At 66.4% G+C, this 27,070-nt stretch overlaps 1 protein-coding gene across 1 annotated transcript; it reads left to right on the top strand.

Annotated features, from left to right (window-relative positions):
- On the top strand, positions 1 to 27,070 carry FAM78B (family with sequence similarity 78 member B). The gene is made up of 2 exons (XM_045838624.1): positions 1 to 749; positions 25,580 to 27,070. Exons 1-2 carry the CDS (start codon positions 487 to 489, stop codon positions 26,100 to 26,102), a joined length of 786 nt encoding a protein of 261 aa, XP_045694580.1. The 5' UTR covers positions 1 to 486; the 3' UTR covers positions 26,103 to 27,070.

Raw genomic sequence — 27,070 nt, 5'->3', positions numbered from 1 at the left:
GCGCCGCTGGGTGCGCTGCTCGCGGGGGGCGGCCGCGGTGCAGAGGTTCATGCAGCGGCAGCGGCGGCGGCAGACGGACCCGGCTCCATGCGGCCGCCGCCGCCTCTCCGGCGAGGGGCGGGGGGCTCCGGCCCGCGGTGGGCGCCCCTCCTCGCAGCGCCGCTCCCCTCCCTGCCCTCCGCGCGGGCGCTGGAGCCGGCGGGGGCGCCCACCCCCTGCTAGGAGCGCACGCTCCGCGCACCCTGCGGGAGAGAGGGACGGGCGTGGCGGGGGCGGGGGCCGGCAGCCCGGACCCCGCGCGGCCGCGGGAGGAGGGGGCTTCCTCGGAGGATGCCCGGCGGCGGCGGCGGCGGCGGCGGCGCCCGGCTCCTAGGTGCCAGCTGAGCCGCCCCGGGCGCGGGCGGCGCGTCGCCATGCCGGCGTGACGGGCGCCCCCGGCTGCCCGCGCGGCCCCCGCGCCCCGCGCCGCGCCGGCCGGGCGGCAGGATGGGCTGCATCCAGAGCATCACCTGCAAGGCGCGGATCCGGCGCGAGAACATCGTGGTGTACGATGTGTGCGCCACCATCGACCAGTGCCCCACGCGCATCGAGGAGACCTCACCCATCGTCCTGCGCTACAAGACCCCCTACTTCAAAGCCTCGGCCCGCGTGGTCATGCCCCCCATTCCCCGCCACGAGACCTGGGTGGTGGGCTGGATCCAGGCGTGCAACCAGATGGAGTTCTTCAACACCTACAGCGACCTGGGCATGTAAGCAACCGGCCGCGCGGGGCCGGAGCCGGAGCGGGTCTCCCTCCGGCCCCTTCGCCGCTCCCACCCCGACCTCCTCCCCGGCGGCTCCTCTCCGCTCCCCCATCCTCTCTAAACCTTCCTCCCGCCTCCTCTTCCACCTCCCTCCTCCCTGCGCTTTTGTTTCAGTGACAGGGCGGGTGCAGGGAGGCTCCTCGCGAAGCCTTTTCTCTGCTTTGCGTCTGACTCCCCGCGAACGCGAGGAGATGGTGTGGGGCGGAGAGAACGCAACGAGGAGGGTTCCAGAGACTCAGGTGGGGGTGGTGGGCCAGTGCCCCGGGAGTTTCAGGGCGTCGTCTGTGCTTTGGGGGGCTTTCCGGGAAGAGTTTGGGGAACCTGTGGAGAGAGAGGTGGAACGGAGTGCGGGGGCGCGGGGGCTGTGCCGTGCGTCCTTTGGAGAAACCGGAGCGAGCTTGGCAAAGCAGGTCCCGGCGACCGAGAGAGCGGGACTGGGTGTTTATACCGCGGTCCTCCGACTGTTGAGTTCAAACCCCGGTCCCCAAGGCCAGGAAGCCTGGAGGCGTCTCCATCCGGAACCGCAGACTCGGCAGAGCCGCCTGTCTGGCTGGGCGCCCTTTGGACCAGTTCTGGGCGGTGGGAGCGGAGGCACCAGCGGGTCCGGCTGGGCAGGGCTGGCGGCCTGTGCGAGAGGCTCGGGCTGACGCTGCGCGCCGTGCGTCTCCCGGTTCCGGGGGTCTTTACTTACTCCAGAACTTTCCTAATTGCGGCTCTGGGAGGGGTACCCGGGAGCCCACCGCCGAATCTCCAACTCCTTTCAGCAGCGCCGCCCTGTGCGCACCCGGCGCTGTGGCCGCGGTGGAGACCCAGCCTGGAGCGGCTCCTCCCCCGCCAGGGGCCGACAGCCTGCCCGGCACGGCACGGCGCTGCACGCTGGGGCTTGGGCGGCAGCGCCCGGGACTCTCTTATTTACTAAATGTTCGTATTTCCCCGCCAGCCTCCTTTCGGAAGTAGACTCCGAGCAGATGGCAACTCCAGCGTTTGGAAGGGTTGGGGCCTGCGTTCCGCCTGCGGCTCCGGCGGGGGTCCAGGGCACCCTAATTAGCCTGGAGTCTCCAGGGAAGCCCTTTTCTGGGAAGCCAGCCTCCTTTCCTTCGTTAACCTAGAAGTCTAGAGCTCTGGAGGCCAGTCCAGGGCGCAAGGATGTGGGTCACACCACCTAGCAGCTGCAGCAGGCTGCGGGCTTTTCGTGCGCCCGGGAACCCGGCAGCCGGCGCTCCTGGTGGGCGCTAAAAGGGATGCGGGCAGGTCGCTTTGTCCTCCCGGAGGAGTCTGCGCTTTTCAAGCAGAAGGCTCCGTGCAGGGAAGAGCCCCCTCCCGCTGAGGGGGTGGGTGTGGGGGTCTCGGGTCCGCCGGGTCTCCACACTCTGTGTTCCTGCTGTTCCGGAGAGCAGCCGCACGTGAGGCTCGGGGGACATTATTTTGGGTGAATCACGTCACTTACGAACGGACACGCCCTCGCCGGAATGATTACAGGGGGACACATGTGTCTCTTAGAGCTGGTTTGGGGTTTTTCTTGAAACCTGTTATTTCCAGCCAAGTCAGACGGAGGGCCAGACAGGGCATGGGTGCCTTCCTTTGGTCTCCCTGGCCTGGTGGCCCTGATGGCAGTGTGACCTTGATTGGGGGGGGGCGGGTTGGGGACAGTGGTTGTAGCCTCGGGCTCCAGTAGAATAGTAGGTTGCCTTACTCTCTTGCAAGTAAGCAATCCAAAGCAAATACATGGAGAATTGTTTCCATCAGAAAACATCCACGTGACCTCGGGAGGAGCCGAGGTGAGAAAGGAACAGGCGGGGAGTGGGACTTCCCGGAGTGTGTGGGAGGGCGTGGCCTCCTGGGACCGCCTTTCAGGGCGGGGTCAGTGCCCCTTGGGAGGCTCTGAGGGCCCGGGTTCCCCGGCCCCTCCTTGCGGAGTCCTCACCTCTGGGATTGGTGGAAACTTTTGCCTTTAAACTGCTCCGTTTAGTATCTTAAGTTGTTGATGCAGGGGGGCAGGCGTGGTCCCCCAGGGGCCGTAAAGCGCGCTGTTGTGGGTCCGTGTCCAGATCCTGCCCCTCTGTCTGTGGCTGCAGCCTTGGTGCTGTGTCTGAGGCCACTCTGCAGCTCGGAGTTGGTGGAACCCATTTCCACCCCATGCTGATGCCCCGAAAGCTCGGCCAGTGCCCACTTTTCCGTGGGAATTCCTAGGACGGGGACATCGCCGCAGCCTGTCGTCAGCATGCCCCCTTCCGCCAGCCCCCCAAGGGGGAGAAACGCCGCGCCCCGGGCTTTCACCGCGTGCATCAGCGTGTGCATCACAAGAAGCGTGAGAGCGGCCCGGTGAGAGGGCTGCCTTTTCGGCAGCTTCAGTGGGACGGTCGCAGGAAACCCACGGCCCAAAGTGGCACTAAAACTCCATTGTGCGCGCTTATGAGAAAACGTGAACTTCCGTGGCTTACATTTTGAACATTCCCAAGAAGGGCAGGCTTCTGCAATGGCCGATGGTCGGAGCTTCCCTCGGTGACCCAGTAGAGGCCAGGGCGGTGAGGACCGGCCTGGTGGACCGGCTGCCGCAGGCGGCCCCGCTGACGTGGCTGCAGGCCTGGTCCCTCAGGGAGGAAGGGCCACTGGCCGCTGTTCTCAGTCCCCCGCCAGTAAACGCGCATTCGCCCAGGGCCTCCGACGCACAGAGCCCGGCAGAGAGGAGGCCGGAATAGCGGGCAGCTCCCCTGGTCCTCCGAGTGGGGGTGCGGGCCCTGCGGAGAAAGCCAGGCTCCCAAACTGGGGGGAGCGGGCAGGGGGAGGATGCTGGAGGGAGGCTGGGGACCGGGCAGGGTTTTCTAGAGGTGCAAGGGGGCTGGCGCTGGGCTTGAGGCGCGGACGGGGTTCAGCTGGGCCGGGGGAGGGCTGGGTCTGAGGGGAGCAGCGGATGCGTGGAGGTGGGGGACCGCCGGGGTGGGAGGCTGGCGCGGAGCTTCTGGGGGGTGGGTCCGGTGGGATGTGGGGTGCAGAGGTGGCCGGGCTGTGCTGGGAGGCCTGGACGGTGTGGTCTGTGCAGGTGCAGAATCAAGAGGGTCCCCGTGCCTCCTTCAGACCCCAGGCAGGCAGGGGCTTTCAGTGGGATGTGTGACCTTCACAAGGGAGCTTTGGAAGCTACAGCCCCACGCACGCCCAGGAGGTGTTCCTGAGCGGGGCTGGCACCAGACACGGGGTCACGTGTCAAGGGGGGAGGAGGTGAAGCCAGGTCGAGGGGAGCTGGCCGTGGCTGCAGGCCCTCCTCTGCGCCCCCGCCCCCCACGTGCCTCGTGCCCAGCGCTGAGCGGGAGCTCTCCGGTCAGCCCGGTGCTGACGGCCCCGGAGCCGCTTCAGCTCCCGGATCGTTCCGGGTCGTTGGCCTGGGCGACGCTCCTGGGGGCAGGAGGGCCTGGCTCGCTCGCCCCCTGCAGCTCCTGCCCGTCCTCCGTCCTGCCCCAGCCATCGTCACTGAGGGCCTGACTCTCCCCAGCCCAGCCCCCTCCGTAGCCGGTTCGGTTTGATCCGAGCCGGTTTCCCTCGGTCCCGGGACAGCTCCGGCTCAGTCTCTTGGCCGTGTCCACTCTGCCAAGCCCAGGAGGCTGTTGCTCACCCTTTCGGCAACAGCGCACGCAGCGGGCGGCTCCGCCCGTCCCCGATCCCCAATCCCTGCCTCCTTGTGGCTCCGACGCTCTGTCCCCATCTTCCCTCCATGCTGAGCCCACCGTCAGGACGCTTGCCGTTCTGTGCCCTCCCTGGGAAAGCCCGTCCCCTCCAGGGCAGCCGGCTCAGGGGGCGTGTGTGTGTGTCTGCCCCACGTTTCCCCTGCCCGTCTGGGTGACATCCCAGCCTTCGGCTCCCCGACCCTGAACTCGACCTCCACTGCAGCGCCCACCCCAAACGCCATTCGGGTGTCAGCCTGCACATTTCCCGCTCCTCCGGTCCGTCCGCAAGCCCTGCCATCCCGTCCCTCCGCGGCCACTACTCCCTGCGGCCGGCCACCCCTTCCATCTCAGGACTCGTCACCCTCACCGTCACCGGCTCCGACAGAGGTTTCTAACCAAACTCGCCACCTCCAGATGCTTTAGGCAGCCGGAAAGGTGCTTTAAAAATAGAAACGCTACCACATGCTTGCTCAAACCCTTGACTGACTTCGGTGCCGTCGGACAAACTCTGGAGACGTCTCCCACTCTCGGAACTTCTGTTCCGCACCCGCCAGCCTTCCTCCCGCGGAACCGGCCTCTCCCCGGCCCGGGACTGGCTGCGCTGTCCGAGACGCTCTTTCTGCACAGCGCCGTGCATCCCTGCACCTCCTCTGGCCTCAGCCGCGAGCTCCGAGGACAGGCCACCCCTGACTGGCCCGGTCCCCATGCTAACACGCCGTTCACTGACGTGTCGCCATAAGCCACATGCGAGCTGCTCGCGGACTCGAAGCCGCCTCGCGTCCCAGAAGGCAGGCCCTCCGCTCTGTCCTCCGCGGGTCAGCGGTGCGGGGCCCGCAGCTCGGGTTCCAGAGACGTCTGGTGAACAGGGGTCGGTGAGCAGGTCCTCTGACTGCAAGCAGCGCCCCTTGCCACCGAATCGAGTCCCTCTCCGACCTCAGCTTTTGGGGGCAGGGAGCACGAGGCCAACCCCTCAGAGCTCTCCAGCGAGGGGCCCTCCGGTCGTCGCTCGGCACCGGCACGGCGTCACTCGATGTGCCTCGTGGCCCTGCCGGCCCCCTCTCCCCCAGCACAGCCTGTCCTGTGCCCCGTGTCCCGTCCCCGAGGCCTGCTGGCTGTGCACCGGCAGGGGCGCCGAGCAAGCCCCGAGGCCTCGCTCTCACGTCCCCAAGGAGGTGTGACGCAGAAAGCCTGTCCTAGGCCTGTTCCGCCCTGCGCCACTGACTCGGGGCCCACCTGCACCCCCGGGGCTTATAGATGTGAGGTTCCAGCTCTGGGGGCTCTGTCCTGGGTGCCCCCAAAGCGGACCTTCCCTTGTTCCCAGCTGTCTGCCCGAGGCTGGCTCTGAGCCTGTCCCGCACGGGTCACCAAGGCGCCTCCCGCAGGCATTTTGTCCTGGAGGCCCAGCTCGGCCCGTCGTCCAGGGAACACTGCGCCCCGCCCCCGGCACCCACTCCCACTGCGCCCCCTCTGGGGCTCCTGACCAGGGAGTGGCCAGAGCTGCTCCTCCTCAGAAACGCTGGGGACCCGGGTCTGGAGCCTCAGACGCAGACACAGCACCCGCCCCCGCCCCCCCGAAGGCAGGTCCCGAGTGCCCTTGGCAGGGCTCTGGCCTGACCCCGTGCCCCTAATCGGCCCCGTCTGGGCCGGCGGCGCGGTGGAGATTAGCAGGTCTTACCCACAGCACTGAGCGCCCCGGGGATGAGGCGAGGCTCCCAGTCAGGGGGGCTGGGAGGGGGCACGGGTGACGGGAAGGGGGTTCGGGGGAGAAATCTACCGGGAGTTTAAAACGACATGGCTTGGGGAGCCTGGGGTGCTGAGACCCGCCGCCCGGTGCTGGGTGGGCCGCAGAAGCAGGGGCGGGGCAGCGTGGGCCGCCGCGTGCCCGTGGCCTTGCCCGAGGCAGCGAGGCCAGAGCCGTGCAGAGCCAGGTCTGCAGGTGCTGCGTGTCCCGGGTCAGGGAGGAGGCCGGCGCCTGAGCGAGGAGACGCGGGGCCTGCTGCGGGGCCGGGACCCCGTGCCCCTCCCCCTCGGGTGCCCAGCGCTCCAGCTTGGCTCGGCCCTCCCTGCCACCTGTGAGCTGTCCCTCTGCCCATGTTACCGATGGGGAAACTGAGGCTCGGGGGGGTCAGAGCATTGGCCTCAGGCCACACGTCTAGTGGGTGGCCGAGCTGGGATGCCTGTGTGGCCCCGTGTCCTGCCCGTCTGTACACGCACTGCCCCGGCGTGGCCCAGCTGGGACGGGGACAGGTGAGCTGGCGTCCCCTCCTCCTCAGGACCAGGAACCTCGGGGTCCCGGCTGCCACCAACACCGGCCGGGCTTCCTCCTCGGCACGGCCGGAGAAGACGCCCAGGCTCGGCCACAGGACCCAAGTGGTGACACGGTAGATTCTGTCTCACCCAGCCCCCGAGGTCCACTGGCGAGGACAGCTGTCACCAGTGACAGATGGGCCCTGTTTCTGCTGTGTGAACACGGAGCAGACCCTGGGAAGTGGCCGTGATGACACTCGAGAGAACCTGAAGTTCACAGCCACGGGGCAGCGTGGGGACCAGCCAGGGGCTGGGGCAGAGCCGGGGGCGTGTCCTCTGTGCTTGTCCCTCCCCCTCGGCGAGGAGTGGGCGCTGTGATGGGTCAGTAAGGACGAGTGTGAGCCCGCAGGTGCGGGGGGCCGTGTGCCCGGGGGGGGCGGGGGCCCTGCCAGGACAAATGACGCTAAAGGTCAGAGTGCTGGGTGCTTTCCACACGTGGCCTTGTGGGCACCACCACGGAGGGACGATTCCTAGCGGGGATGAGGGGGCCCTCCTCAGCTCAGGGACCCCCCGGGGGCCTCTGGGCCCAGCGGACAGTCACCCGGGCCTCTCGGGCACCGACCGGGGAGTCTGTTTGTCCCTCCAGCTCTCCAGGCAGTTTCCGTGTGGGTCTGGGCGGGAGCTCCGGGGGAGGCCCGCGCCCCCCCCGCCCCTGAGGGACGCCCCCGCCCTCCCGTCAGCCGCAGCTCTGGGAATCTCGTTCGGCCCTTCCTGTTCCAAGTTCCCTAACCCTCGGGACCCTGTCCCCTCAGGTGCTGTGCCCCGGGGAGAGGCAGCTGCTGGCTCCCCGGCACAGGGACTCGAGTCCAAGTGCCAGCTCGTGACCTTGGCAGTTCCCTTGACAATCCAGGGTCTCGTCTGCCTGCAGGCACGTGGCCGGTGAGATCTGCCCGCCCCCTTCCGGGGCCGGAGCGGTGACAGGACTGGGGGCGGGGCGCTGCAGACTGTGGAGTGCTGCTCCGATCCTTCTAGGGCGCGGCTCTTGTGACCCGAGCGCGAGCTGGATGGGCCTGAGGGGACAGGGGGCGTGTGGGGTGGCCCTGCGGCTCCCCCGGGCACAGGGGCACCCCGACTCGGCGGCGGGTCCCTGACCCCTCAGCCCCACTCAGAGCCAGACGGGGCTGTCCCAGCCAGGGCCGTCTCGGGTCTTCAGGGGTGGCTCCCTGTCCCGCCCCGAAGCTGCCCAGCTGTGGGTCTGGGTGCAGTGAGGGTGGGGGGGGTTGATGGCGGGGGGGCAGGGCCACGCTCAGGAAGGGGGGACCAGCACCGCGCGGGATTTGTGTCCGAGACTCTTCTAAGTGTGTTCTTTCCAGTGCGTTTTTAGTGATACACACGTGTTCGTGATTCCCCCTCTCTATAAGGGGGCCCCACGTGATCAGCCTCACCGTGCCCAGGAAACTGCCTTAAGGCGAGCGCTTCTCCCCTCCCACGTGCTCAAGGTCACTCTGGCGGGCGCCCCGCCTCCGGCCCCAGTGCCTCCTGTCCAAGCGCCGCACGGTCAGCCACTCGGGGCAGGAGCCATGTGCCCCGGGCATGTCTAGCTGGGGGGGCACCTGGGCACTTTGGGGGCACCCCCGCGGCCTCCGAAGACCAGAGCGGGGGGGATAGGAACGTCCCAACTCGGCCAATGAAAGCGAAGAGAAATCCAGGCTGGCAGCTAAAGCAGAGCAACCGGGACCTCGTGCCGCGTGGGGGCAGCCCGGCGGCTCGCCGTGACAGCCTGCCCGGCAGCCCCGGCCGGCTCCCTCTCCCGGGGCCTGACCTTTCCGCGCTGGCGCGGGAGCCTGTGCCAGGCCGGCGCTCCGAGCTGTCAGGGGTCTGACTCACGGGGTGCACGCTGTCGGGCTTCCCGGGGGAGGGGGGGGCAGGCCACGGGGAGCGGGCTCCCGGGCACGTGTGGCGGTGGGGACAGGCCTCGGCCGAGTGGGGGCCGCCAGAGACGGGCCTCGGAGGTGCTGGGCTCTGTCCGAGCCTCGGGGGCGTGGGGGGTCAGGATCCGGGACCTGGGGGGAAGGCGAGGCTCTCAGGGGACTCAGACGTGCTCGTCCTGAGCGGAGGGTGTCACCGTCCCGTTCCTCCTCCTCTTCCCCGGAGCCACCACGCTGAGCCAGCGCTCTGCAGTCGCAGCCTGTACCCCTGAGCCGGCGGACCCAGGACCAGCTTTTCTGAGTGACTCACTGACCAGAGAATCTGTCTCAAATGCCCGTCCGTGAACCACCGTTGAATTTTCAGGAAGGAGAAGAGCGAGGCGCCCAGACGCGGAACCCAGACGCCTGTCGGAGACACCGTCCCGGCCCTCGGAGCCGGGGGCCCGTCTTCTGCTGGGACGGAGGCCCACTTCAAGGGACGGGCAGGTGTCGGCTCATTGTCTGTCTGTCCCCCCAGGAGGCCATGGGCGACTCACTCAGGGACACTCCCATGAGCACTGGCTGAGCGTTTATCTTTGCCGAATGCCTCACAGACGCTGTCCCTGAAATCGGTGCCATTGCTGTCCCCCTCGTGCCGATGAGGAAACTGAGGCCTGAGGAGACCGGGCTGCTGCCCGGCACTTCCCAGCTGGCCAGGGATGGGGCCGGGCTCCCAGCGGCCCCTCCAGAGGTCGGCCTGCCCGCGGAAGGCCGGGCGCATGAGCGACAGAGCGGATGAAGGAACAGATGAACGAACAGGGAGAGGTCGGGATGTCACCTGCCTGCTTGCTCTTGTCCCTGCTGGGGACCCTTGGAAATAAGACACCTTCGGTCGAATTGGAAAGGGCCACCTCCTGGCCTCTCAGCGGGCCCACTGAGCCGGTCAGGACACGGTGTCCCTGGGACCAGGGTCGTGGGGCCACCCCAGCGCCCGATCAGCGTGCTCTGCCTTTCCCGCTCCCTCGAAGGTGACTCTGCTACCGGCCGCCGGTCCCCAGCGTCCAGAGGACAGAGACAGCCGGAAAACACCCGGGGGCTCAGCAGCATCGCCCTTGACTCGTGGGGTTTCGGGTGGTGGTGTGTGACGTCCTCCAGCCCAACCGCTCCCGTTACCCTGCCGGGCACTGAAGCCCAGAGCGGGGCAGTGACACCGCCAGTGAGAGCTGGGACAGGGCTGTGACCCCGGCCCCTGGCACCACAGCCAGGGATCCCCACGGCCGGCCACGCCTGCCACGCTGGGCCCGGTGGGAGGGAGCGGCTCACCGGAAGGCAGTAAGCAGGCGTCACCTCCTCTTGTTTCTGTCATCCCTGTCCCCGCTCTGTTCGTTGAGGGTCTGAGTGTGCGGGCCGAGGTGGCCGCCTGCACGGGGCTGGCCCCCAGCACCCCCGGGATGTCCGCACAGGGGCCGGGGGCCGAGAGCAGCGGTTCCCAGGGCCTGCCGGCTGAGGCGGCTCCCAGGCGAGGAGAGGGTCTCCCCAGAGACGCCCATCACAGATGGCAGGAAACGGGCGGGCGTGCCGGCCCGAGGGAGGGGATGCGTGGACGAACGGGGATTCGCTCTGGGCCCCCAACACCCAGATTCCTTTCCCTGCCCCCCCTCACGCCCCAGCTCAGGTGCTGGAGCCGAACTCGGGCCCCTGGGCCCCCGGGCCCCCGCCCACAGACGGGCGGCGGAGCTCCAGTGGAAACGGGGTGTCAGCGATGACAGACTGTGAGGGCCGGGCCCGCCCCGGACGGCAGGCCCCGCTGGGAGGCGCGGAGCCGAGCAGATGGGGACATCTGGGGGGGCAGCCTGGCAGCCTGGAGACTCCGCTTCTGCCGTGGCTTCCAGTTGGGGTTGGGTTTCTCTCTGTTTTTGCTTTTATTTTCCGTGGACTTGACACGTTGTCGCAGAGGGGCGGGGCCTCGCTGCCTCGTCTGCTTCCTCTAGAAGAGGGGCTGGGGGGGGGAGCTGGAGGGGCGGTGGGGGGCAGGGTGCGACCCATGCAGTTGGCTCTGCCCCGGTAGGATTTGAGGGGTGGGGTGGTCACACTGTCACACCCTCCGCTAAGTGGCAGACCAGCTGGGATCTTCAAGCGGTAAAGTCGATTTTAAAACAAGTCTGTGTTTTCAAATAACAGTTCGGTTCAGTGAATCTGTTTTTTATGAGTCAAGCCTCAGAGTGCACTGGCCGTGCCCTAGAGTGACCTCGCCCGCTGGGCACTGTCCTGGGGGAGGGGGGGTCCCTGCACCGCGGCCAGCGGGGCCTCTCGGCTCCAGGTGGCAGAGTGGGCTGTCCCCCCCACCCCGGCCTCGTAGGGCCAATCAGAAACCCCAGCTGCGCCACGCCCCCCCAACCCATACCTCCACGGTCGTTGCGTCGCCCAACGGTGCAGGAGGACGTGAGACGCTCGGTGTTTTACACCAACTGTGCAAAGCTCAGCCGCGCTTGCTCGCTCCCCGTCTCACTGCAGTGACCAGGGCTCCGGGAAGAGCATGTAACCTGCCCAGACCCCCAGCACGACAGCCAGAGCCGAACCCCGGGTCCGAAGGACTCTGCGTCTGTGTTTCTGAGCGCCCTTCCCACTGGAGGGCGGGAAGCCCCCCTCCGAGGCGGCCAGGACCGGGCGTGGCGTGACATCTGAGCACAAGACCCCCGCCGACGCCCTGCCAAACTGCAGGTGTACAAAGGCCTTTCGAGATGTGTCCGTCAGCCCAGAAGACGCTCTCTTTAAACATATATATATATATATATTAGCAAAGATCTGAGTTGTTCACGTTTGCTGCTATATATATATGTATTAGCAAAGATTTGAGTTCTTCCTGCTCGCTGCCGTCTGGACCCGCAGCCTCCTACCTGTTGCCTGCATCTGCGGTTCCCGCGTGGCCGGGGAGGCGTTGTCACTGCCCATGATGCTGAAGGTGACTCACGAACAGCAAGTGTCCCCCGGGGGTGGGCCTGGACTTCAGGGCCACCAGGCAGCGGTCACTCACCGCCCTTCCCTCCTGTTGGACCGAAAGCAGCATCGTGTCATAACGTGCGGACTCCGCATCCTCTCCGCATCCTCTCCCCGCAGGGTCGGAGCTGCCTCCACCCCCGCCAGCCCCGTGACCCCGGTCAGCTCCCACCCCGGGGGTGTTCATAGTGCGTCCTCCGTGAGGCCGTCAGCGAGGGGCGCGGGGTGGACGTTACAAAGGGCTCAGAGCGGTGCCCGGTGCAGGGCGGGCACTTCGTGTTCAGGTTGAGTTTTTAAAAGAATGGGTGAAGCGTTCTGGCAGGTGTGGCTCAGTGGGTTGGGCGTCGTCCTGCAGACGGAAAGGTCCCTGGTTCGATTCCCGGTCAGGGCACGTGCCTGGGTGGCGGGTTCGGTCCCCAGTCGGGGCACATCTGAGAGGCAAGCAGTTGGTGTTTCCCTCCCTCCCCTCTTGCTGAGTATATAAACAAATAAAGGCTGAGAAAATAACCGAAACGGACAAATATTTATTGTGTCCCTGGTACGAGCCAGGAGAGAGGCTGGGACGCTTTCGTTCTGTGAAGGGAACCGTGTCCCGGGTCTGTCAACGCCGTTTGTACGGCCGGCCAGCTGGTGCTCGTCCAGCACCTGCAGGCTGGGCGTTGAGCCGGACACCAGGAGGCCGCCCGGGGGAGGGGACCCCACGGGCGTGCAGAGGGCGCCATGTGTGGCCTCCCCGCCCGGCCGCCTCCGGGCAGATCGTGCTGGCTCCCGAAGGCGTCTTCTGGGTCGGCAACCCTGTTCCCAGAGAAGGCCTGGCCTGAGCTGGCAGCCGCCGCGAGAAGAGGTCCCGAGTCCCATCTGGGCATCGTGGCCCTGGCCGCCGCGCCTGCTCGTCGTCTCCGAAACCGCAGCGCCCCAGCAAGAGCCGGCAGCTGGCCGCCGGCACGCTCGGTGACCCGGGGACTTCCCGGCCACCCTCTCCCCCTCCCGGCGGCCCTGCCTGCCCGGTGGGGAGCACACCTCCCGTCCTTCCCTGTGTCCCTCCCCGGCCCTCACCCCGGGGCCAGGTCCCCTCGGACCGTCTCCTAGGCCAGGCCTCTGCTGAGCCCGGGTGGCCGAGAGCCGGCCCCGGGGCGAGAAGCCTGGGATCAGGGTACGAGCCCAGAATTCCTGGGAACCCCGGTGGCTTCCTGGGTGAACCTGGTGGCCCCGGGTGGGACCTGCGAAGAGAGACAGGAGGTGGTTGTCACAAAGTTGTACTCTGAGCCTGAGCACTGAACACTGAGGAAGGCCGGGGACCTGCAGAAAGTCAGGCTCTTCCAGGCCACGCCTGGGGGCTGTTCCCCTTCGCGAGGGGTTCACGGAGACGCCCCTGGGGCTGCTTCCCCGCCCTCGGTCCACCTCACCCAGGGACGGGCCTCCCGGGTGCTGGGTCTGGGCACCGGCGGGGCGAGCTGCCCCGGAGCAGTGATGAGTCGTCCCCACCCAGCGGTGGGAAGGGTGACTCAGGAGCCGGACTGCGCGGCACGCCCTGTGGTCCCGGACGGACGCCGTGACACCCTGAACGCAGAGGGTGGAAGTCGGCCCTCGAGGTCACAAGGCCGGCCAGAGGCAGACGTCAGGCCGTTGACCGGCAGGCCCGAAGCCGTCCCCGGGGAAGACTCGGACCCGCCAGGCCATGTTAAGAGCCATCCTTCCTCTCGGTGATAGAAGCTCGCAGCGCGCTTCTGGTTGTCACGTGTCTTCTGCCGCTCACGGCAGCTGCCCTAGGAAGGTGGAGAGGTCCCGTCCCTCTTGCCAACAAGGGGACCGAGGCTCAGGAGTTATGTGAGCCGTCCAAAGCCGGAGTGCGGACAGACTGAAGGGTGTCTCCTCCTCCTCCGCCCTGCCCAGGTCACCGCCCTCCTGGCCTCCGGGTCCTGGATTTGAGCATCAGCTCACTGTGCAGTTGCCCGGAGAAAGGGGCGGGACCTCCCTGGGGACACGTGCAGAGACGGGCTCCGCTCGGGGGCGGGCAGGCCGTGTCCGACGTGTGCTGGTCTCCGAGCGCTGACAGACCTGAGGCTGGACCTTGTGCTGACCTGAGCTCAGAGGCGGCTTTGGGGCCTCTCCAAGGTCAGCCATCGGGGGAGAGGGGGAACTGGGGGCGCACTGCCTCGTCCCTCCCGCCCCCCCCCCACAGCCCGGAACAGTGCGTGTCCCGTGCCGTGCGGGCCCACCGAGAAGCCCTTGTTCTCCTTGTGCGCCCAGGTGGTGTGCGGGGCGCACCTGGCTCCAACCCGCAGGATGCCAGGTGAGCTCAGACCAGGTGGGCAGGGCTACTGTGAGGCCCGAGGGAGAACCTCCCAAACGTGAAACCAGGTCTCGGTCTGTGTGCTTAGGGCCGCCTCTGAGTCGGGAAAGTGAGCCGGGTGGGAGCCGCCCGGTGGGAAGGGCCAGCGTCTGAGCCAGGAGACTCGACCCCCGCAGCCCAGACCCCCGAGTCTGCGGCGTCACACGGCGGCTCGGCTCCCTGGTCCCAGGGCCGTCCAGGTGGCGCTTCGACAGCTGTCCCGCACGTTGGCGGGAAGGACTCAGCCCAGCCTCAGGGCTCCCACCGCTGTCTTCTTGGATGAACTTTGGGATTCAAGGGACCTGGGGCTGAAATGCGGCTTTACAGTGACAGTCCAGTAGAGCGGGTGGCACCGAGTCCCCCCAAAGTCCACCCCACCGCCGGCTTTTCCACAGAGACCCCAAACTCCTCCCTTTCGCGGCAGGAGGCCTCACAGAGGGGTGCGTCTTTCGTGGCCAGGTGCACGGACTGGTGGGAAGGCTGGGCCGGGCACCCAGTGGGAGACGGGGCTTCCTCCAGCAGGTGGCCCTCTGCCGCGGGCTCTGTGCCTTTCCCGAGCTCCCCCCCCCCCCGCCCCACCTGCAGCCGAAGATGCGCCCCAAGGGAAATCGGTGTGTGCCTTGTTACTGAAGAACGTGGCCCGGGTTTGGGAGACAAACAGCCACCCACACTCGCTGTCTGTCAAGAGCCAGTGCAGCTGGAAATGAATGGCGGCCTCTCTCTGCCCCTGTCCCCGCCCTGGCTCTTCCCGTGCCGCCCCAGGGGACGGCCAGCCCCTCCTCCCACCCCAGGGAGCCGGGCCCTGTTCCCAGGCCTCCCTCCCCCGCAGGCAGCTGGAGGGCGCCTGGGATCCTGGAGTTCGGTCTGTCTCTCCCACTTCCTGCACACGCACCGCCATCTGTCGGTTCTGCTCCGCGACACCCACGCCGCCGAGACCATTCACAAAGAGGACCGGGCCCGCTCCCAGACCCTCCCGCTCCCAGCTTTCCCCGCGCCGGAGTGTCGAGCGCGGGTCTGGGAACTTACTCTCTCCCCCGCATCCGTGTCTCGGCGTGTCTCTCGCTCTCACGTGTGCGAGAAGGGGGGACCAGTCACACTGGCCCCTGCTCCTCCCGGCTCCTGTGGCTGGGCGGGTTTGCTCAGCGGGGACCCTGCAGGTGGCCCCGTCACCCCTCCACACACTCCTGGACGGGGGGCCACCCCCAGCTTGCCGGGATGTGCCCGTCCGTGCCCACGCCGACTTTTCTTTTAATCCTCACCTGAGGATGTTTATTGATTTTAGAGAGAGAGAAGCATTGACCGATTGCCTCCTGTACATGCCCCAACTGGGGACTGCACCTGAAATCTAGGAACATGCCCTGACCAGGGATGGAACCCTCAGCCTTCTGAACTGTGGGATGACATTCCAACCAACCGAGCCGCCCGGCCAGGCCAACCGACCGCTTCCTGATTCCCAGTCTTAGGACAGAGGGGTGCTGGGCTCATCAGCCCGTCCTGGGACCCCCCGACCCCATCATAGCTGCCACTGGGCTCCTGTCAGGCCCCAGGGCTCCGCCACACGCCACACGGGGACCGCAGGCCGAGTCTCTAGTGGGGCCGGCCGCGCAGAGGGAGCGGGGAAGGCAGGGCTGCCTGGCAGGGTCAGGGCCAGGGCCGAGGCCGCACCCCTTTGGAGGACTGCCCTTTGACTCCTCCGGGTCCCAACTCCAGCCTGGGCTCCCTGGCAGGCGGCCGACCTCCTGGGGTGCAGGCCAGGGGGCGGGGGGTGGGGGCGGCAGGCAGATCTGCCACAGCAGGGGTTCCTGGAGGAAGGCCCCTGGTGAGGGGCGCAGGCGGGCTGTGGGGGCCAGTCCCCACCTCCTGCAGGACAGGACCGTGGGGACACGCTTGTCCTTACTCCCAACTCAGGCGAGGAAACTGAGGCATACAGTGGCCGAGTCACCCTAGGTCGTGTGACTGATGCGGGGTGGGACCAGGAATGGGGGCCACCATGGGGCCAGCTTCCTTCCGGCGGTCCCCCCAGGGAGAGGCGGCGTGCAGGGCTCTTGGCTGGGTTCGGCCCGTCCCCAGGGGGCTCGGAGGCCCCCAGGGGCGCCAGAGAGCCACACTGGTGTTTTCCCATGCACCAGAGCCCCCAGGCGCTCCCAGGGTTCCTCGGAGACAGACAGTATGTTGGGACCAGATGTCACTTTACGCTGAAAACCTGTGGTTTTGCTGCTTAGACGGCCGTCTCTGTGTTCACACTGACGGGCGATCCGAAAGCCGCCCTAGCCGGACCGTGGGCCGGGAGGGTTCCTGGGAGGACGCAGCTCCAGCCAGCTGCCCCCAGCGGGGACCACGCTGCTGTCCCCGGCCTGCAGCGGCCACGGTCCCGTGGGCCCTGTGCGTCTCCTGGCACAGACCTCTGCGGGCCTGCTGGCCGGGCGTCTCCCCCAGACAGTTCCCGACGTGCTCACCTTGGCCCCAGGGGTGAGGAGAGGCCCCCGCATGGGAAGCCCCGTCTCACATGACACAGGCTCCCCAGGAGCGTGTGGTTTGGGGTTGGACCCCGGCCGGGACCACAAGACACCTCCTTCCTCCAGGGCGCACGGTGGCCTCCTGCCTCTTCCGTCCCCAGCTCCCTGCTCACTGCTTGGCTCTGGCTGCACCCCCTGTGTCCCTGCATCTCACCTGCCTCCGCCTTCCTGGTGGCCGTGGGCGGGGGCACCCCCCGGGGCACCCTCTCCCTCCCGTGGCCTCTGCGCGGGGTCGCAGTCAGTGCTTCCCACCTCCTGCTTCCCGGACCTCGGGCTCTGTGGAGCGTGGGCTTGACACACGCAAGCACACGCATGCATGCGTGCACATGCATGTGTTCTCCAGAAGCAGCCCCGTCCTTGTTGCACGCCGGCCGACCAGGATGCAGCCTCGCCCCGGCGCCTGACCCCTGTCTGCTCTTTCTGCTGCTTTCTTTAAAAAGCAAACAAAGATCGCTTTCCCCGGGACCCGCCGGCCCCTCCCTGCCTGCTGTCCGTGGGCCCAGAGGAATCTCTGCTGACCAGGGCCTGTCTGTCCTGCAGAGAGTCGCCTGGACGCTGGTCTCCGTGAGGTCATCCTCCGTGAATCTGGCGCCAGTTCCATCTTGTGTCACCGTCCCCCAAGGAGGCGGCATTCTGCGAAGGCGCGCCCTCGTGGCCACAGGGTGGGCGTCTGTGAGGTCAGGGTCAGTGGGCCCGGCCGGGGAGGGCAGTGGCCCGGGAGAAGAGGCCATCAAAGGCGACAGATGCCCCATCCGGCCCCGTTTTTCTCGGCGAGAGTTAGCGGGCAGCGCGGTGATTGGAATGCCCGCCTTGACGGCTGGGATCCCCGGTCCCCGGCGCGTCCCCCCTCGGTTCACAACCACCAGTCACAAGGGGACGGAGGCGGTGTCTTCCTGCCACCTGTCGGCCCAGCGCCCGTCCGGGTCGCTCCTCACCGCCCGACGTGCCCCGCTTTGAGACACTGGAGCTGGGTGTGAAGCAAACTTGCAAAATGGACGAACAAGTGGGTGCTTATTTCCACGCTATGGAGCAGCTTCCTGTGCCAAACTCGCTTCTCCGCGGGGCTCCCTCGGGGAGCGGCCGCCCTTCCATGTATGTTATCGGGTCTCTGCCCCCGCAGCTGCGGGGGGGGGGGGTGGCGGTGGGCGTGAGAGCGCGTAGCGCTGGGGCTCAGAGAGGCCCCGGTGTCGCCCTTAACTGGCCGCTTGGCGGCGGGTCCGGTCTCGCGGCCCCACGGCCCCACGGCCCCGCTTCCTGTCTGGGAAACGGGCGTCGCCGGGGAATTAATGTTACTTCTTCCCCATTCACCGAGACTCGGGTCTGGGTGGCATTTCTGGAAGCCTCCTTTCCTGTCACTGTGTCACACCAAACGTTTCGACGGCGCCACATTTCAGCAACTCGCTTGGGACTGGTTGGACAAAAAGCTGCACTACAAACCCCAAACTCCCTTCAGGGAGCCCGCGCCCGGGGAGTCCCGGGGTCAGGACTGGGTCTCCAGGTAGGCAAGGCCGGGGTGCCGCCGAGGGGGGTGCAGAGTAACGGAGGACCCCTGTCTGCCTCTCGGTGACGAGGACAGGCCGAAGGACGCGGGACACCCCGGAGGCAGAGGACCAGGACTCAGGTCCGGCTGAAGGGCCCGGGCAGAGGAGGCCGTCGGGGCCGGCTCGGGCAGCAGGAGGTGGAGGGGGCGTGAGCACGGGCCACCTGCAGGGGTCGCCCGCACGAGTCCCTCGTGGGAAGAGGGCCCAGAACACCAGGCGGGTTTGCACGCGGGGCAGGCTCCCCTGCTGGGTGGGGTGGGGGTGCGCAGGCCTGGCCACCCCCCCGACCAGAGGGACACTCGTCCTAAGGTTTCTGTCCCCCACCTCTGCGCCCGCCTCCCTCCCCGGAGATCATTAGCGTCGGTGGAGGCTGGTTAGCTAATTGTCTCTGGCTCCTGTTTACCAAGCCTGTTCCTGGCAGTTTGGACAGACCTTTCCCCCAGAGAGCCAAGTTCTGGAAAATTCTGGAGAAAAATAGACTCTGGGTGCAGGAGGCTCCACCCTGTCTGTCTCTGAGACAGGCTAGCTCCGCCCGGTAACCACAGGGTCCCGCTTTCTCCGGCCGCCACGCCTCCCGAGGGCGGGAAGAGTGGGCGGGACCGACGGGGAGTGTGCCGGAGTTCCAGACCCCGCCCCCGCCCGTCAATCACTGACCGCTGGGCCTTAGGAAGACTCGCTCAGCCTCCCTGCGCGTTGTCGTCCTGGTGTGACGAAGTGGGGGGCTCCTGTCTTCTTCCCGAGGGGACAGGAGGGTTGAGCAAAGGGGCGTTTGGGAGACGGGTGTTTGCGAATCGTGGGGCTAAGCCGGAGTTGGGCCGGGCTCTGTTCCCGGTCATTCGGGCACCACATGGGCATCTCCAGGGCAACGGGAGGGGGCGGGAGGCACAAGGGATGAGGCTGACACACCCCCTGCCCCCACATCCCCCAGCCTCACAGCCGGGGCAGCGGCCAAGGTCCCCCGGCCACCCTAGCTCCTGGCCTGACTTCGTGTCCAGGTGAGACTGAAGCGCCTCCCGCTTCCTTCCGGCCGTCGCCGCCCCCGAGGCCCCAGTTATCCCCGGCTTAAAGCGGGGACGGCGCCGGCTCCGGCCTCGCTGGGTGCCTGTGAGGGTCGCTGAGGGAGCCGGTGGGACACAGCCCGCAGCCGTCAGAAAGCCAGGCGGCGGGGACGGGGAGGCCACCCTCCACAGACGGTCACCGGGTAGAAACGGCGGGGCCGTCGCCGGGCGTCTCTGAGGAAGCCTGGACACTGTGCCGGGCCTGAGACCTGAGGTTCCTCGCGCGGCTCACAGAACGGCACGGCGCCCCACCGGGGCCCTGTGTCCACCTCGCTGCTCCCACAGCCGAGTGACAGGCCGGAGTGTGGACCCGGAGCTCCCGACTTCGAGCCCAGTGTTTCGGCAGGGTCCGAGCAGGAGAGAGGAAGCCCCCCCCACCCCCCCGTGGGAAGGGAGTGAGGGGACTGGGGATGCAGGGCAGCGAGTGGGCCACGCAGCGCACCGCGGATGCTCCTCCTGGATCCACGCAGCTCCGGTGCCCCGCACAGCCAGAAGCCCTAAAGCTGCGGTTCCAATCAGACATCTGAAGAGCAGGAGGTTCCAGAGGCCTCGCTGCACGGCGGCTCCCCACGGCCACCCAGCTGGACACCACGATCATCAGAAGAGAGGTGGCCCGTCCAGGGCAGCGGCCAGTCCCTGGGTGTTTGATGCAGAGGACCGACAGCCGGCCCGGAACCGGCTCAGAGCAGCCGCAGCCCAGACTTCCCGCGGGGGCCGACTTCCGAGCCGCCCTCCCCGGGCACGGCGGGCGCCAGGGCTCTCCGGAGGGAAGTGGGAAGCAGCCCGGTGGCCGCTAACGCCATCCCAGGAATAAACAGCCCGGGGGCGAGTGCCCTCTGCCGCCCCGGCCCCGGCCCCCGCCTGCCTGCCACTGCTCCTCTCGCCCCTGCACCCAAGTCATTACCCCCCACCCAGGGGTCCCACCACAGCCGGCTGTGTGTCTCCGTCCCCTGTCACCCCAAGGACTTCGAACACTACGTGTTAGAGGAATGAATCAGTTCACAAAGTGTGTGTGGAGGGTGCACAGAAATAACGAAACTTTACAATGGAAAGCGCAGCACAGTCTCGGGAGAGGCGCCCAGTCCAGGGGCGGGAGCTCGAGTCTCCCCCCTGGGCCCCTCACCAGCCGGGACGTGGACACTGGACTCCTCTCAGCCCGAGCGGCCGTGTCTGTACGTCCGGGCGCAGGCGGCCCCTTCCCGCGGACGGCGACACGGACGGCGACACGGACGTGCCTGGCCTGGGCCTGGGAGCACGGAGCACACTCCATCCCTGGAGCGCCCAGGGCTTCCGGCGGCCGTGGAGGCCGCTGCGTGGGGAGACGCCCGGGCCCCGATGGAGCGGCCGCCTGAGCCTCCCCCTCACCCCTCACCCCTGCCCCCAGCATCACTCCTTCCCTGCGCCCAGTTCCTTCCTTCACGAAACGGGGGCGGCGGTCGTTGGGACCCTGGCCGCGCTCTCCAAGTGAGCGCGCGCAGGTGTGTGAGGTCCTGCACCCATGCCGCCGCCAGGGGGCGCCCGCCCGGACCAGATGTGTAGGCGGAGTCTCCGCCCAGCTGCGTGCCGGGTCGGGTCGCCCCCGTGGGCATCCCCTGTGTTCCCCGCCTGTGCACCTCCGCCCCCGCAGGCGGGCACACTGCCCCCAGGACACGCGCAGAGCGGCCCGGGTTGGCAGCTGCCCTGGACCGCAGCGTGAGAGCGGCAGGCTGTCACACAGCGGGAAGTCCACGCAGGCACGGAGTTCTGACCGCGCCCAGTTGTGGCGCCCGAGCGCGCCTGGCCGGCCTCAGCCCGCCCTCCGCCGAGCGCCGTGGGCCAGGCCCTTCCTCACCCTTCAACCTCCCTCCCCCGTGTCCTTGGGTGGGAACCGGGGGGCCCCCTAAAGAAAAGACGGAAGTGCTGTCAGCTGGGCGAAGGGGCCCGGTGCACCCACGTGCACATCCGTCGTCGCCTTCGCGTGCGTTAGGTTCAGCCCCAGAGAAGCAGCGGGGTCATGGTGAATGAGAGCAACGCCTGCAGGTTTTGTGGGGGCCGGTGAGCCCATGGGCATGCCGTGGGGGACAGGGACAGGCAGAACCGTGGGCCCCGGTGCCCCCTGCGGCAACGCACCAGAGGTGGGGAGGGGCTTGTCTCGTTCTAGGACCTGACGGTCAGGGCCGTGGAGACTGGCAGGGAGCTGCGGGGGACCCAGCCGCACGCCGTGGTGAGGTCTGTGCACACAGGCCGGCGTGGGGTTCTGGAGAGGCTGCGCGTGATCCGGCTGACGCACTCGCAGACCACATGCGTGGCTTGTGGGGCCCGGCCAGACCATCGCACTGGCCAGGGGAGAGGACAGGTGTCCGGGGGCCGGCGGGGGCCGTACAGGCAGAGAAGAGACAAACGCTGGCATCGGGACCTGGGAGAGGCCGTGAGCTCCCGCCGGCTGTGCCGGGCACAGGGCCCCGCTGGCCGGCCCACAGGGACACGGCCCGGTCTGCACCGTGGCCCACAGGCCTGCGTGAGGGCCGTGTCGGAGGCTCCCCGGCCGGCAGCTCCCTTTGGGGGCGGCACGTGACTCCAAGAGGCTCGGAAGTGGAGCTGGAGGTAGATCACCCTCAGAGGTCACCCACCCGGGACCTCAGGGCTGCCCGTAGGAGCAAGCCAGCGGGGGCCTGTGACAACCTGTCCGGACGGGGGTTCGAGGGGACCCGAGCTTGAACCGTGAAGGGTGGATCCATACTGAGAAAGTGTCCCCAACGCTGGAGAGGCCCCGTCCAAAGAGAACGGGCGGGCCCTTTAAAAGCCCTGGAAACGGCGCCTTTCGCTGTGGGAAACAGCAGCCGGCTGCCGTCAGGAAGAGGAGGATGCGGCCGGAGAGGAAGGGGGCGGAGAGGCGGGCGGCTGGGAGGGGCTGGCAGCCACGGGCTCCCGGAGTCTGGCATACACAGAGCAGGAGGAGGGAGACCTGATTTCAAAACTTACTCTGCAATCGTGGCTCAAACCCTCTGAGAACCAGGCCCGGCCAGCGCCGGGGCTGGGGTTGGCCTCTGCGTGGGCGGATGGGCCGCCCAGAGGCCGTGGCTTCGAGGCTGGCCAGGTGACAAGGGCCCCTGGGTGTCTCGACCCTCCTGCCCCCCGCCTCAGCCCTGTCCCCCCAGCCCTGAGCCCTGCCCCCACCTGCCCCCCGGAGCGGGGCTTTTCCCCATCCGCTCCCCTCTCTTGACCTCCCACCCCAGGCTCTTCCTCTCAGCCCCTTCCTGGAGGGGTCTGGGGGGACGGAAAGGTGTGGGGCGCTGCGTTCGCCACGGCAGGATGACACGGAGCAGGAGGCCGCCTGGCACGTGGGCACGTGGCCCTTCTCAGCCCTGGAGCTCCTCTGACCGAACTTTCCGGATGCTGAGGGGACTTGGTCGGGGTGAGCCGTGGAGACAAAGTGAGAAGGGGGCCGCCTCTTCCCTGCCTTCCCAGTGCGCTCACGTGGCTGCCGTGGCCACCCCGTGGCCCAGGTGTGTGCCCAGGTTGGGGGACTGCCCTGAGGAAGACAGGCCAGGAAGGGGCCTGCTCGGGCCCTGGAGGCAAGTTTGAGGACATTCAGGCGAAGACACAGAGACCCCAGATGCCCAGAGTGTGCTCTAGAAGGAGAGGCCACGGTCCTCCTGGCCCCCAGACTCCTCGAGGGCACAGCCAGAGGACACTGAGCGGGTGTCCCAGGCCCTTTGGGGTGTGGGACCGGGCAGCACCACCGTGAATCACCACACCTCCCCTGGGAGCTCCGTGGGCCACCCTCCCTGTGTGGTCCCCCTCCCTGTGTGGTCCCCGAGACTCCCATCCCATGCTCCATCAGCTCCCACACTCCTGCTGCCACCCTGTCCCCTCGATGACCACAGGACTTCCGGGGAGGTGAGTGGGGACCTTCAAAGAGGTGGCTGTGCCCGGGAGGGCATGGCCAGTCCAGGTGGCGCCTGGACCTCACCCAGGGACCACTTCCTCGAATGAAATGCTTCGCATGAGCTTGTTTGAGACTTGCCTCTTTGAGAAACGCGAAGCAGGAAGCTGCAAGGTTGCAGTAATCAATGTTTTCATGATTAGCTCCATTGGCGAGTCCATTAGCCTTGGGCGCGGGGTCAATGCCGACTGTCCAGAGCGCAGACCCTGGGTTGGCCACAGCCAGGGGAGGGGGCTGTGGGGGGAGGAGGGGGGAGATGACAGGCGACACAAGCCCGACGAGTCGCGGTTTCCCCGGCACCTGCACGCACCTGGCCTCAGCGGGCTCTTGTGGAAGCTGGGAGACGGAGGGAGGTCCCCAGCTGCTCCTCGCCCCACTGCACGCGGGAGGAGCTGCTTTTCCTGGTGTGAACGTTGCCGGGGGCCTGTGGGGGCGGGGGGGCTGCGGGGGGAAGGCTGGAGGCTTTCGGCTTCCTTCTCCCCCTGCCCCTCCCCCTCCCCACTCTTCGCTGCGAGTCTGTCACTCGCTCTGTGCCCCGCTCCGTACCAAGCACTTCCCCTCACAGCCTCCTTCAACTCTGGCCCAAGCCCCTTGCAACAAGTCCCTCACTTTTACGTGTGGCGTGGCCGCCTCCCCCTAAGCAGACATAACTTTCAGTGCTGGGATGCTGTTCTAATAATAGACCATGAATGAATGTGGACGTTAGCGTTCAAGGTGAGTGGGGAACCGGTAAAGCACCTTGAGACACACGAGCTCTGCCACACCAGGGGTGCACAGGCATGACGATGATTCACATCAAACGCAAACTCATTCCTCTGATGGAGATTTATGAGTATCTACCATGGGCCAGTAATGCACGAGACGCAGATGATTCGAAGATAAGTCACGATCCCGGGCCAGAAGGCAATGGTAGTCCAATGGGGGCGTCAGGCACAGGACAAGCCATTGTGGTCCGGGGCCTGCAGAGACCTGGACACGCCCACAGGCGCACAGAAGAGAGGGCTTCCTGGAGGCGGAGGCACGCAGCAGTCCTCGGAGGAGGAGTGCAGCTTCCCTCCAGGAAGGGGAAGGGCAGTGCGGCAGGGGGCAGGGCCTGAGCAAAGGGTGGGGGGAGACACAGCATGGCGTGGGGGGTGGGGAGGCCGGCGTTGGATGCACCGCATACGGGGCAGGATTGACCAGACGTCGGGAAGCGGCAGATGGGGCAGCGTCCAGGGCAGGGCCCGGGAAGAGCCGACGATGACCCTCACTTCCAGCCCGGAAGCCGGTTAGGGCCGGCCACCCCTGCAGCAGAAATGGGGGGAAGGGCCGGCTTCACAGTGCCCACGGCGAGTTCGGTTTGGCCCGTCCGCGATGTGAAGGGCCTCCATCCTCTCACGTGTAAAATGGAAATAAAAATCCACTTGTCTTGCGGTATATTTTGAGTGTCACCTGAGAAAACGTGAAGTACTTCATGCAGTGGTTTGAATAGACCAAGTGATGATGGTGATGATGGTGATGGTGGTGGTGGTGATGATGATGGTGATGATGGTGATGGTGGTGATGTTGGTGATGGTGATGGTGGTGGTGATTGTGGTGGTGATGATGGTGATGGTGACAATAGTGATGGTGGTGGTGGGAGTGGTGATGATGGTGATGGTGACAGGGATGGTGGTGATGATGGTGGTGATGATGGGAGTGGTGATGGTGATGATGGTGATGGTGACAGTGATGATGATGGTGATGATGGTGGTGGTGATGATGGGAGTGGTGGTGGTGAGTCTATGGCAGGGGAGAGAGACACGTGCTGAGAGCTGGCACATGTCCTCCTCCTTCCTTCTGTACAGGGTCAGGGGCAGCCAAGAGGAGCAGGGAAATACCCAGGTGGCCAGTTTGCTGAACTAAGCGATCAGACTCCCTCCCTGGCAGGACGTGAAGGCGGTGGGAGACCCGGTGGGAGGGGCTGGGCCCGCCAGCCTGCAGTGCAGGTTCCCGGTCGGGGTGGTCCCAGAAGGCAACCGTGATCTCCTTGTGTTACAGTTTCCGTGCCCGTATTTTCTAAGTGTTGGGTTGGCCAGTGACTGTGGTCTAAACCACCTTCTTTGCTGAGTAGAAATTCTACTATGTGATTTCCTAGGGATTAGTATAACCTTGAACTCTGCCTGCAACTGCCCTCTTAAAACCTGATGGCTCTTCCATGCACATCGACCTTTGGCGGCCTCTTCCCAGCAAGCAAACCTCACTCACACTCAGACTTCCCCAGAAAGGGGGTGTTGCAATGGGATGCGTCTAGATGCCGCACTGTGACTCCCCACCCCGAGGAGTCCATGCCTTCTTGTGGGTCTCCCAAAGGCCCATCTGCGTTTTCTGCTTCCAGCCGGACCAGCTATGGTTTTATTGAACTTGTTTGGGTATTGCTTTTTTATTTGTTTTTGTTTTGCTTTGCTCCTCTTGAATCCTGCAACAGCACCGCACAGAACTTTTTGACCTGAATTCCCCTCTGAACTTCCCATTCTGCCCAAGTCGTCTGTGTTAGGAAGGGGCGGGCGCCTCTCCAGCTCCTGAAAGATTCATTCAGCGTGTTCTTTTCTTGTGCCTCTCTTCTGCTTCGCCAGGTCGAGCTGGGAACTGCCGGACTTGAGGGAAGGGAGAGTGAAAGCCATCAGCGACTCGGACGGGGTGAGCTACCCTTGGTACGGGAACACCACGGAGACCGTGACCCTGGTCGGCCCCACCAGCAAGATCTCCAGGTTCTCCGTCAGCATGAATGACAACTTCTACCCGAGTGTGACCTGGGCCGTGCCCGTGAGTGACAGCAATGTGCCACTGCTCACCAGGATCAAGAGGGACCAGAGCTTCACCACCTGGCTGGTGGCCATGAACACGACCACGAAGGAAAAGATCATCCTGCAGACCATTAAGTGGAGGATGAGGGTGGACATCGAGGTGGACCCTCTCCAGCTCCTGGGGCAGCGGGCCCGGCTGGTGGGCAGGACTCAGCAGGAGCAGCCCCGGATCCTGAGCCGGATGGAGCCCATCCCCCCCAACGCACTCGTGAAACCCAACGCCAACGATGCCCAGGTCCTCATGTGGAGGCCCAAGCGGGGGCCGCCGCTGGTTGTGATCCCCCCTAAGTAGCAGCCGCCCGGCCGGCCGGACTATGTGTGGCGCGCACACTGTGGAGAGGCGCGGCGAGGTTGCCCGGGGCGACGGGAGCCAGACTGAGTTTTCTGAGCCAAAGCAGACCTCCTGGTTTGCCAGCCTTTGTGGCCGCTCGCCGAGAGCGGGGCTGCCCCTGGGGTGGTGGAACCGTGATCCTTAGGAGATGCCCCTCCCTCTTAGGAATAAAGAAATCCCTGATTTGGCGGGCTCGCGGGGACCACCCTGCAAGTCGCCATATTTTGGAGCTGACCGGGATGATTCTTTTATTAGAACCATTGACCATTTCTCTCCTGTGAGATGCAGGGGGTGGAGACGAAATCAAACAGTGCCTGTGGCAAGGGCTGCCGCCCGCCCCGCCGGTCAGACACGGGAGTGGAAACTTCCACGCCAGGCGTGCGGAAGCCAGACGGGGCCTCCGTCCCGCGGGAGGCTGCGGGGCAGGGCGGGCGGCCCGCCTCCGGTGGTGCGGAGAGTGGGCGGAGGGGAGAGGGAGGCTAGGTCGTTACTACCCATTAATTATTGTGCGTTTATTAGTTGATTATCAGATCATCAGTATACTCACTGGAAGGAAAGGATCTCCCAGAACACGGCAGGCACAGTGACGCGGGTCCGCGCCGCGCGGAGCCCTGGGAGCTGTCCGCGGTGCTGACGCGAGCTCACCGGTGGTGACGTCTCTCGGCGGCTCCGCCTACCTACCTCTTTCCGAAAAGCGATGATGACTCGGAGCGTCCTTAATCACAGCGCGCGGATAGACCGCCCCTGCGCCCCTCAGCCGCGGGGCTGTGTGGGGCCTTCGCCACGTTTTTAGTGGGACCCGAATTGTGATTCTGTTTACAGCTGCCTATTCTGTTCCCATCCCCAGTCCTAAACGTACGAAAAGGTAACGTGTACAAGCCATGGATCCATGTAGGGCTTCAGCAAATAAGAATAGCATTTTCACTTTT

Source organism: Phyllostomus hastatus, unplaced genomic scaffold (genome assembly GCF_019186645.2).
Source record: "Phyllostomus hastatus isolate PE091 unplaced genomic scaffold, TTU_PhHast_1.1 phas_contig_283, whole genome shotgun sequence".
NCBI classification, from domain to species: Eukaryota; Metazoa; Chordata; class Mammalia; order Chiroptera; family Phyllostomidae; genus Phyllostomus; species Phyllostomus hastatus.
This window is presented reverse-complemented; position numbering and strand designations above follow the sequence as displayed.

What these genes read in the sequence shown, in the direction of transcription:
- FAM78B (XM_045838624.1), top strand. Translation starts at nt 487, where the DNA reads ATGGGCTGCATCCAGAGCATCACCTGCAAGGCGCGGATCCGGCGCGAG. An exon ending in ACCTACAGCGACCTGGGCAT is followed by an intron (nt 750 to 25,579) that starts GTAAGCAACCGG and finishes CTGCTTCGCCAG; the next exon opens with GTCGAGCTGGGAACTGCCGG.